At 39.2% G+C, this 12,103-nt stretch overlaps 1 protein-coding gene across 2 annotated transcripts in view; it reads right to left on the bottom strand.

Annotated features, from left to right (window-relative positions):
- The window catches only part of LOC121927611 (cytochrome P450 4B1-like), a 44,747-nt gene that overhangs the window by 5,203 nt on the left and 27,441 nt on the right, over positions 1-12,103 (bottom strand). For both annotated transcript variants that reach the window (XM_042461396.1, XM_042461397.1), the window contains 7 exons: positions 10,148-10,289; positions 7,500-7,544; positions 5,980-6,107; positions 3,164-3,294; positions 2,793-2,944; positions 1,561-1,667; positions 665-855 (listed from right to left, as the gene is read on the bottom strand). In XM_042461396.1, the coding sequence (XP_042317330.1) occupies positions 665-855; positions 1,561-1,667; positions 2,793-2,944; positions 3,164-3,294; positions 5,980-6,107; positions 7,500-7,544; positions 10,148-10,289 (896 nt within the window). The remainder of the gene's footprint in view (positions 1-664; positions 856-1,560; positions 1,668-2,792; positions 2,945-3,163; positions 3,295-5,979; positions 6,108-7,499; positions 7,545-10,147; positions 10,290-12,103) is intronic.

The raw sequence follows: 12,103 nt of genomic DNA, 5'->3' as shown, positions 1-12,103 counted from the left end.
AAAAAGTAAAGTAAAGTAAACTAAAAGAACCAGTGACAACAGTGGGAAATCTTGTTTATGGAACACTTAACTCATATCGACAGTTGATCTCAGTGGCTACTGCAGAAGTGGAAAGTATAATTTGATTTAGAAGGTTGAGAAACTTTTATGTTGTTTTAGAAACAATAGAAATGTCCAAGAATATATGGGAAAGGTGTTCCACATCTATGCCACTTCTATTTATTCAGGAGGAAAAAGTGTGAAATAAAATCTCTCTCAGAATCTGGATATGTTACAGTGTGCCCTTGGTATCAGCTGTGGTTTGGTTCCAGGACCCCCAAAGATAACAAAATCCATGGATGTTCAAGTTCCATTAAATAAAATGGAATAGCAAAATGGTGTCCCTTATATAAAATGGAAAATAAAAGTTTGCTATTGGGAATTTATACTTTTTGGGGGAAATATTTTCAAGCCATGGATGCTTGAATCTGTGGATAAAAAATCTGTGGGTAAGGAGGGCCAACTATACTTTCTAGACTATAATTCCCAGAACTGTAACTGGTCATGGTGGCTGGGAGATCCTGTTCAATAAAGCGAGTTTTCAAGCCCCCCCCCCCAGATGTAAGTGTTACTGCAGTTAAGCAGTCCAGTCTAAAAGAAAGTTAAAAAGAATATTGTGCCCTACCATTGAATTGTTTCTTGGTCCCCCAGGACTTCCTTTATTTCTTCTCTGCATCTCTGCTGGTGTTCAGGATTTTGGGCCATGCAGTAAAACAGCCAAGAAATCCCACTGGCTGTAGTATCATGGCCTGCAAACATGAAAGTGTCCACCTCAGCACGTAGATCTTCATGAGCTAATGGATTTCCATTTTCATCCTAAAAATGTATGAAGACTATCAGTTTGATGGTTTAAAAAACCCCCAAATACAATTTATCACTAATATATACTTTCAAGGTGGAGACAACTACTGAGATATATTAAGATGACATACAGAATAGGAGCCCGAGCTATTGCATTAGTAACCTTCTCTGACTATTGTTCTCTCACCTCAGAGGCATGGAACCTGAAGTCCTCCAGATATTTGGATTACAATGCCCATGATTTGGCAATAGTAGCTGGTGTTTAGGGAAGATCAGTCTAAACTATGTAAACATCAGCAGGTTGTTTTTTGTGATTCTCTGAAGATGCCATCCATTCTCTGAAGATGCAAGCAAAGCATCAGGAATAAATTCTTCCAGAACATGGCCTTATAGCCTGGAAAACCCACAAAAAACTATGGATGCTGGCTGTGAAAGCTTTCGACTTCATATCATCAGGTTTCCCACCTCTTTTCCACATCTTACTCACTAGTGACTATATATCTTTTTGAAAGGACTCACTTTATGAAATACTGGTGCAAATAATTAAGGCCCACTTCTATAAAGACATCCAGCACATTGCAGACTGAGCAGCCAGCCTCTCTTGCCCTGAGACCTCTATCAAACCATCTCTCTTATGTTACAACATCTCTCTTACACCCTTGCATGAATGTGCATATTTTCCATGCCCCTTGCCTCCTGTGAAATGGTTGCACCACTCACCTTTGCACAAAGAAGAATATCTAGAAAATCCAAGCGCCTTTTCTTCAGAAACCTCTCAAGCTTTTGCTCATTCTTGAGGACCTTTACTCTCTCTCTAATTACTTGATCTACATTAGAGAGACGAGAAGAGTAAAAAGCACAAACAGAATACAAAGAAGTATCCTTCATCCAATCAAGGATTACACTGCAGTTTCCAGAAACCATATTTTTTACATAGGCCGTATCAGCACTGCAGAAATAACCCAGTTTGACACCAATTTAATTGCCATGGCTCCATGCTATGGAAATTTGGGAATAATAGTTAGTTATGGCACCAGAGCTCTCTGACAGAGAAGGCTAAATATCTCACAAAACTACAGTTCCCATAATTCTCCAGTACTGAGCCATGACAGTTAAAGTGGTATCAGTCTGGATTGCTTCTGCATGCAGATAATAGCTTTAATCTCTGGGAAGGTACATTCAGTTTTCCTGATGCTGTTGATGTGATCTGTCTTTATATACATTTATATAATTTATATATAAATAAGATAGTCCAGCAATGGTGAACTGGAGAAATCACTGACAAGTAGTATGCAGTTAACTGAAATTAGTATTGAATTTATAACTGAAGATCAGTGCCAAGTCAGATGAAAAAAAGGAAAAAAAAAACCAGAAGAACCAGAGTAAAGAAAAACATCAAAAGAGAGGGTCTGCAATGGAAAAACTAAAATCCCATTTAATTTAAAAATGAGATGTAAAGGTGAACAAATAGAAATACAATGCTGGCTTGATTAAATACCTGTTTAACACTACTTGAACAAAAATACTACACCAGAATACATGGTACAGAGTAGGAATAGGGAATGTGTGACTCTCTGCATATTAGTATGCAAAGGGACGGTATAGCTCCCTTGAGACCAGCTGAGCAAAAGATGTTGTAACATAAGGTTTCATAGACTTGGTCTGCTTCCTCAGATGGTTCCTCCAAGAATCTGAGGAAGTAGAACAAGTCTACAAAAGCTTTTTCTACAACTTCTTTTGCACAGTTGTAGAAAAGGTTCTGGAACATCACTTTGCACATTGATATTCTAGACTAACATGGCTATGTCTCTGCTCTCTGCATATTGTTAGATTTCAGTTTCCATCATCCTTCAACACTGGCTAGGGTTACAGTTGATAGGAGTAAGCTTTCTGATATCTGAGAGACTACAAGTTCCTGGTCCTTGACACAGAGAAATATGAATAGGATATACCTGTGTGGAGGTGAGCTAATCTACAGGCCTTGCGGAATTGGCGGCCTTGAGAAGAGAACCAGTAAATGAGGTTACTGTGGTATGGAGGTGTCTTCGCTCTTTGATAAACCAGAAAGGTGAGGTCACTGATAGTTTTAACATAGGAATTCTCCCTTTGAAAAGGAAACAAACAAAACATAGATGAATCCAGGGAAGCTCAAGTCTTATTCTTGTCATGAAGACTTGAAAGACCTGACAACCTTTCTATACTACATGCTAACCTCAATTTGTCAATATTCAGAAAAAGTACCTCCTTCAAATATGATGATACTTTTAACTGTCATTACTCAGAAAAAGTATTATATTAAAGCACAAGGGTATTTTTAACTGACCTATCCATTTGGCAGTTGCTTTGGCAACTGAAGGCACACTTCATGATACTGTCAAGGGTCACCAAGCTGACATGTTCATGCATCTCCACTGATACTTCTGGGTCTTCCAATAACAACTTCTCCCATTTTTCCTTACAATGAAACACAGAGACAGAAATGTAACACACACACTCACAAATTTGTAGAGTCCTGTTCTCCATCAAAAGACATCAATTGCTTTTCATTATCTGTTTTGTGTTCCCAGTTTACTGAAAATTAACACCAATCTCAAGAAAATGTGAAATAGAATTTATACCAGTAACAGTACAAACTTACACATGCTTATTTAGAGTTGTTTAATAGCTTTTTGTTGTTATGTTTAATGCATAGGTTTAAGGCATTTTGTTATGTGCCTTGAAGTCAACTCTGACTTATGGTGACCCTATTATAGAGATTTCTTGGCAAGATTTAGGGGAGATTTACCATTGCCTTCCTTTTTAATACATAAATTTATTTATTTATTTATAAACATGACAAAGTGGTTTTATAGGGGGTGTTTTAGTTATGTTTTTAACTTTTGTATGTTTATTGTGTTAATTTTAATACTGTTTTATCAGATGATTTTTAATTGTTTTAAAATTTTTATTGCAAAGTCTTTTGAGATGTTTCTATGTTGTGAGCCCCCCTTGGGTCCCTTTCTGGGAGAAAGGTAGCATGGAAATAAAACAATCAAACAAACCTCTAAGGCTAAGAGAGTGTGACTTCCCCGAGGTCACCCAGTAAGCTTCCAGGATTGAGTGGGGGTGTAAATCTCATGGAGAATTAGCCCTACACTCAAACCTCTATACCAATCCTAGGTAAGGGTGCACAGATTTGTAGCTTTATGTTGATATCTCTACATTCCTAAATAGATATCTATAATTTCTATTGTTGTGTGGAAAAGGCAAGGCTAGAAGAGTGGTGGCAAGTCTCTATTCTTCCCTTTTCAATCTTCTATGAATATCTCCATTGGAGATACTAGGTGGTAGCAGTTGCCGGGTGGATAATTTAATATGCAATGAGAGCTTCAAGTGCACAAACTCCATGTATCTTTTCTGTTGAACAGACACATTTGGGACTTTGATCCACCAGTCTGTCACAAAGGTAGAAGTGAAAGTGAAATTAACCATAGCATATCAACAGAGGCACCTTTTAAAGATATAATAGTTAACACGGAAAGCCCCTAGAGAAGTTCACTGAATATTCTTCAGAGGTTCAGTGTCAAGACCTATACACAATATTTCAAATATGTTTGTATCATACATTTGTATAAAGGAATTATGATATCCATTGTATTTCTGATTCCTTTCTTAATTATCCTCAACTTGGAATCTATCTTTTTGACAGCATCCACATACTTTAATTAAGTTGTTGCTGTTATTGTCATCTGCATCATTGTTATCACTATTTATACCAGGCTTTCCCCTCAAAACCAGGATAGCTGTCCCTTGGATAGCTTTTGATTAATATTAAGTGTCCCTTGGGATCATTACTTATATCTTCCAACTATAAATTGAAATGAAGAAACAAATAAAATTGTGACACACCATGAAGCTGAAGTACTGAGTTCAGAATACTGGTGACTGATTATTGTAAAGCTTAAGGTTAATATTAATGGCCAATATCCTAATTTTTATTTCTTACCCGCCTCTCCTCAAGGCTCTAGGTGGGGTTCAACATAGATTAAAACACATAAAACCATTTAAATACAAAGGTTAAAACATGTAAATATAGAATACATAAAAAGCATCAAAACCTAAAATTAAAAATACATCAATACAAAATTCATAATTTAAAATCAACTGGGTAGAGCTGTTGGAAGAGTTTGGTCTTTAATACTATTTTAAATTCAGAGAGCATGTGTAGCTGTTGAATATCTGTCAGCAGGTCATTCCACAGTCTAAGTGACACTTGCCAGTCTAGTCCTGTTGGCCAGAGGACCTGAGTGTATGAGGTGGATTATATGGGAGGAGGTGATCCGATAAGTAATCTGAAACCAAACCATGTAGGGCTTTAAAGGTAATAATCAACACTATGTACCTTGCCTGGAAAATACTTAATTAAAAATCCATAACTAAGTATCATCTCATGGCCTGACGGTCCCCTCACCATATATCTTCTTTAATAGCCAGCAGCTGCATCAAGTGAAGGAGGCCTGCTCAGCTGGCAGGAAACAGCAGGCTCACCATTCCCAGTTGCCTCCTGCCAGCAAGCAAGGCTGAGATGAAGGACTGCAACAACAGTTCTGTTTCTGATTGTTGCATCTTCACTCAACGGGCGGCTCCTTTCTCTTCTGGGTCATTGGTGCAGCCAACAATTCGCTGCCAGGAAGAAGCTGCCTAGAGTAACTTCTTCTTTGCAACGTCATAAGGACTGCGATGCAGCCCTATGATGTCACTTCCTCTGCACGACGTGAGGCTTCAGATAAGGGAGCCTCAACCTGTATACTAACTTTAAATTGTTTTTATTACTTCTCCCTAAGATCACCAATTATAGCAAAGTATATTACTACTTAATTAGTAAATAAAAACAAATACAAAAGGAAGAATAGTGGCACCAGAGAGGAAAAGCTAGTCAGTTTCCCCAAAAAAACATTTTGTGTCATATCTACAGCCAAGGTCTTGGGCTGCCCAGCTTTCTTCCCCATATTGTTAGATTCCCTGTATAATTGACTGAGGTCACTACTTTATATTTATGAATTTATCAAAGCATTAGTTCTAGTGTTCTGGGTATTCTTTCATCTATGAATTGCAGTACCCTTTTTGATGTATCAGCAGATTGGCAATTATGTTTCCTACCAGCATCACTTTGACTGACTCCACCATTGGAGTCACATAAGATTTCAGAATCTCATAATGGAATCCTGGAGTGAGCAGCTTCCGGTGTTGCTGCCACTTTGGTCCATTTAGGGTCAGCAGTCCCATTCCTAAGAAAAGGGAAAAGATGAGAAACATAAGACATGAAAAATAATAAGAGTTAGCAATCTTTGCATAGCTGTGCCCACTGACTGCTAATCCATGTTTGCAAACTTCCACTTTCTTCCTGTACCACTCTAACTTATAGCCATTTTATTCTGTTTCTATCTCTCCTCCTTAAGACTGTGTCTATGGACAAGCAATTTGTAAGTAAAGCTACTTGTATATGTTTTACAAAGAAGCTAAGCTTATTTCTTTTCTCTTCTAGATCATATGCCTGTGGGTCGGTGTGGGACTGGTAGTTGGTCAGCTTCGGTTTCCCAATTTGATTTTTGAGAAGTCTAGTACTATCTCTCACATTTCCCAACAAAAGACAGTGGGTTAACTACCACATTCAAAGGCTCATGGTACAGGATCAAGACCTGATGAGAGATACATATGATATAATGCTCAGTTTTGAAAACAGAGAAAGAATGTTCTAGCTCTACAGAAATCTGTCCCCTTTCAAAGGTGCTAGCCCCTTAACAGCTCATAGAGATCTGTGGGGCACAAACAAATTTGAATGCCTGCATGGATATTGTACCTTCTTCAAAACACCTGAATATGAAAATATCACAGGTATTTTTTCTACATTTCCCAGGATCCCATAGCTAGATTCTGGCAGGGGTAGTAATAATAATAATTGGAGAAAAACCAACCTTACATTTTTTATGAAAGCTGAAAATTTGGGGAATGGGGCTAAAATATTCCTAATGGATTGCTCCTAGCATTTGCTTGAGCAGGCAGGAGAATCTTTATCAATTTTGGACTGTTTCTTAACCAAACCAACAAGCCCCAAATCTTCCCTAAAACAAACCTATTGTAGCAATCCTCAATAAACAGATCAGTAATTTTCACCAAAACACCCTGCTTCCCATGATATCCCTGTTTTAAAAATGGAAAAATAATGATCAGTGTGTCAATTTTCAGCATATTTTTGGCTTGTAATCACAGCAATTTTTAACAGACTGGCTTAATATCTGGCAGAACTGTATAACTCATCATTTTAAAAATAGATGGCAGTTGTCTATTATTATTATTATTATTATTATTATTATTATTAGTTCTGCAGGTGCAGTTTTTCTAAACTATAGAAACTGTGAGGATTTTAATGTTTGAACAGTTTTGGGGCAGCTTACCTTATAAGCAGCATCCCTGTAACACTTCAGTTATGAGCAATTGCACTCTCCTTTAAGAGTAGCTTCTTCATATATGGATTTAATTTTGTACGTATGTACATATCGTGCATGACTGGCAGCCTATTGTTTTAAAAAATTTAAAGCAGGATTGTACTTCAGACTGCAAATTCTCTTCCCGCAGAAATCTTTCTTAACATAAAAAAGTAAAAAATGAAAAATACATACCAATCCATGGAACAATGAAGTTATAGAAGGCTGGACATTTGGGATCTGTGTAGAACAAGAGAGAACACCTTGTGTCAGGGTAACAATGTGATAAGTAAGGGAAAACAATTAGATTTTCTTCTCTGTTACTAATAATTTCAATTATATAATAAAGACAAATATAAGAAAAGGACATGAAAATACAGTGAACATACACACAATTCATAGATAAATTGATTTCTTTATGAATGATAATACAGATTAGCCTTGATCCTAAAATAACTTAAAAGAAATCATGGAAATAAATTAAAAGAAATCTGATCTTGGAAGCTAAGCAGAGTCAGCCCTGGTTAGTACTTGGATGGGAGACTGCTAACAAATTTCAGATGCTGTAGGCTATATTTCAGAGAAATATTACAACACTATGCCCCACTTTTACATTGGCCAGGTATCCCAGAAATACCATACCATAGCTAATGGTTTTCAAGGCCAATGAGTGGTCCAAGAGAACAAATAGTATTATACTTTCTCTGGCTACTCCGCAGAGTAAGTCATCCATAAAGGGTGACAAAGGGGCTTGACAGACAGGCAGCTGCACACTGCCCGTCTTTGCCCTGAGTCAGTGCTGCAGCAGCCACACACTGTAGCATCGACGTGCTGCCAAAAAGAAGCTGCCTAAAGTGGCTTCTTTTTTGCAGTGCTGCAAACAGGAAAAGGGGCTGCAAAAAGTGATACCACTTCCTGCCAGCAATGTTTGGACGCTGTGCAGTGCGTGTGTCATCATGGTGGCCCCCATCTGGGTCGGAGGCCACTATGATGGCGCCGCCATTACAAACTAGAGTTCGGGAGCGTGCGGTTGCTGCATGCTCCCGAACCTTAATTTTGGCCCAAGCACAGCACTTTCCGCCCGTCTGTAGTTCAGAAACCAGACTGGTATGGAATCAAGTCATCAGAATAATCCAAGGCCACCTGGAACTAAGAAGCCACCATCTTTCCCAATAAGAAGGGTACATTAGATACTAGATAGGTACATTACAAAGTGAACCAAAGAATCCAGATTTTCCCCCCAACAGGGGTTTGACACTGTCTCCTTACATGCAATAATCAAATGTCCCCTTAGAGAGGCAGAAATGTAGAAAGGTAACTTGAATGCTGGTTTACGACTTATGGCAACCTTAAGGCAACACTATCATGCAGTTTTCTTGGTAAGTTTATTCAGAAGGGGTTTGCTATTACGATCATCTGAGGCTGAGAGTGTGTGTCTTGCCCAAGGTCTCTAACCCTGGTCTCCAGAGTCCTAGTCCAACACTCAAAACAGTACACCATGCTGGTTCTCAGAAAGGGTGTTAATAGCCATATATTACTTAATAATAATCCAAATATCAGTTGGTAGGTCCCATAGTACTAAGTCATTAATTGGCCAGAACTGGTCACATCGCCAAGCTACACAATATGATTACCCAAAGCAATACAACTAGAGATAACCCAGAGAGCATCCATCTTTTACTCGAACTAATGATAGCATCCAAGGCAGGAACACTCATGTCTACAAAGTGTGATACAAGTGGGTCACAGAGAGCCATTGAAGGTTCTGTGTGATCTTCCAATCTCATAAATATAACCATATATATAGTCTCTTATCACTCAAAGCTTTTCAGGCCAGCATGTGCAAGTACAATCCTGGCAGAGAACCAAGATGTCTTCATCATCTCAGAGTACATCTTTATGGCATCTTATGGCAGAGTACATCTTTATTTCTCTCCTCCATTCAGCTATGCCCATCACATGGAGGTAGGTCAAACAGTATCAAATAATGGTATGATTATGACAACAGAGCTATTTCTAGCTTCCCCACACATTTTCCCCCCCATCCATGGTTGCATAAACCAATTCAATTCCATTATGTGCATTGTCACACACATTGAGCTAGATATTAATTGAAAGAGATGGGAATGTGGTAATTATAGCAGCTATGAAGTCTCAAACCAGCTTAGATAGGCATGTCTTTGGTGGATATGTTTAAGTTGCTTGAGATCACCATGATTGTAGTCTTCAGCAATACTACAGAGATCACTTAGAGGTGGAATAAACCTAAAGCCTCGGACATGTTATTTTGAAGGGCAGCAGGAGGGAGGGAGAGAGAGAAGAGGAGGAGAAGGAGCTGGGCAGAGACTGTTTTTTGCTGGATAGAAGTGACCCCCCATTTGCCTTTCTTCGCAGGTGGCACAAGGACTGGTGAGGGGTTGTCCAAGAGTTACAAAAGTCAGGCTGAAATCACAGCCAACCTAAGATCTAGCTTTGAATGCCAGCTCAGCTACTAAGTGACCCTTGGGCAAGCCACCTGCTATCGGTCTCAGCACACATACCCCAAGAAACTTGGCAAGGTAACCCCATGATAGGGTTGCCTCTTAGAGCTAGCATCACCAAGAAACTACTTTTAAAGGGACACAACAACAACAACAACAACAACAACAAGAACAATAATGATCTGTAGCAAGGAGGGGAGGAGGTGGGGGATACCGTGTGTCACCCCCCTCTGGCGTGTAGTGATCCCGTAATGACACTACTGCCCAAGAACAACACTATGCTGCTCTAAGCAGAAATGTGGGGGCAGGTTTTTACAATCAGAGTTTAGAGTCTCCTGCAATCAGTTGCATGCAAATACTTACCACCTCTGCTGTATACAGTTTTAGCATATTCAGGGTGGTTGATGGCCAAGGCACCTAAGAAACCTCCATACCACAGAGGGAAACAATGTGGATATTCTTCAGTCCATTTTACAAGATTTCTCAGTTCATCCCCAGATTTCATCTGCATTGTGAGTTTACAAATGAACATAATCAGGATATTGTACTTCTAAATGTTGTGCTAAAAACAGAATAAACAAGGAAAATTACTTTGTAGGGGGAAGGAGGCTAGAAACATGGTGAGAACTTGCCATGGAAGGAAAGAGCAAAGAGCTCATAAGGTCTCACCTACGGGTTCTTCTATCAACTCAAAGAACTGTATTGGTCATAAAAGGTAGTGAGCAGAAAGCAAAATATTTGATATTTTTAAATAGTTTTTCTGTGTTCTCAGAAGTGGCCTTTATAATTTTGGTTTTCATCTTGCTCTATTTGCTGTGCAAAGCCCTCCTGCTCCTTTGTGCACTGAGCTGCTGCTGTGACTTTAGAAGACTCATTTCATGGTTTGCCGTGTGGCTCTCCTCCATCCCTTTACTTCTGGTATCATTTGCTTGAAAGCATGACCTGAATTATATTGCAATCCCATAAACAGTACCTGGAAGGAAGTGTCTACTTCTGCTTGTGAGTAAACATACACATGATTCCCTTTTCTACACAATGTATTGTGCTATGGATAACTGCCATCCTTTGATTCCTAGTCAAAGTGTTATTGAACCCCTCCTCCCAACAGATTGCACACTGAGGTATAATGGGAGTGTATGCTGTTACCATAAAATATGTCTTTAGGGTCTTTTAGTCTCATTTTGTTGTGGTTAGGGGCTGTACAGACCAGCAATTAAGTCTGGCCTGGAGGTGGAGTTCGGATGTGGCATCCACATGACTCACACCCAACTCTGCCCCCAGGCCAGCATGATGGCACATGCCGCACCACATGGCACATGGCGTAATGGCACTCCTCTGGCACTGCGTCCACACGACGCAGCACCAAAGTAGTGTAGAAAAGCTGCATGCCAGCAGCTATGGCACCCTTTTCAGGGCACAAAAAGGAGCCACTTTCTGTTGCTCCTTTTTGTGCCGCAGAAAGGAGAGATTGGAATCGTGGCATGTAGTTGCCACGGCTCTGATCCACTGCTAAAAGGGGCAGCCTGTCGAGCCCCTAAGAGACACCAGAACTGTTTGCTCTTACATTTGTTAGTAATTGCTAAGTTTCTGATATTTCAAATCCTGATGCAACTCCATAGGTCATACTCAGGGTTGGCTAAACAAAAAGTGGAGACAGCTTCCTCAACCCTGAGATTAGAACAAAATAAGCCTGTACATCCTGTAATGATCAAGCAAACCTTGTTCTCAGAGGAGTAATATGGAAGCAGGGAGGAGGGAAGATTGTATGTCTGAAATCTATTTTACAAATGCTTGCTTAAGCTAAGAGGTTCTATAAATGCTTAGTGTTTTCAGCTCTTGGTTGGACTGAGAGCCTTAGTGGGTGGGATTGGGATGCCATGGCCAATGCTGTCTGCGGGTGGGTTTCTTACTTCCTAATCAGATTCAGGGCTCATTCGATCTCTATGTCTTACCTGGGGTGACATGGTGAGGTTAATATTTCGGTCTCTCCCAACAGTGCCTTGCTGTACATTGTTGCAGAGGACCATTTTAATAAATTAATTAAAATCTATAAATTGTAGTTTTACAGAGCATGTGCAAAAAATTTTTTCATATATTTGGCCTAGTTTTATTTTCCCTCTAGAATAAGAAAATAACTAAATCCCAATAGAAGCTGAATATCCCATATCTAGAATTCCATAATCTGAAATCCTCCATAATCCAACACTGGCCACATGGATGGCTGAGATAGTGACATCTTTGTTTTTTGATGATTCAGTGTATTCAAACTTTTTCATGCACAAAGCTATGTAAAATATTACATATAAAATTACCTACAAG

This window comes from Sceloporus undulatus, chromosome 4 (assembly GCF_019175285.1).
Source record: "Sceloporus undulatus isolate JIND9_A2432 ecotype Alabama chromosome 4, SceUnd_v1.1, whole genome shotgun sequence".
Classification (NCBI taxonomy): domain Eukaryota; kingdom Metazoa; phylum Chordata; class Lepidosauria; order Squamata; family Phrynosomatidae; genus Sceloporus; species Sceloporus undulatus.
Note: the sequence above shows the minus strand (reverse complement) of the source record. Positions and strands in the feature narration are given on the sequence as shown.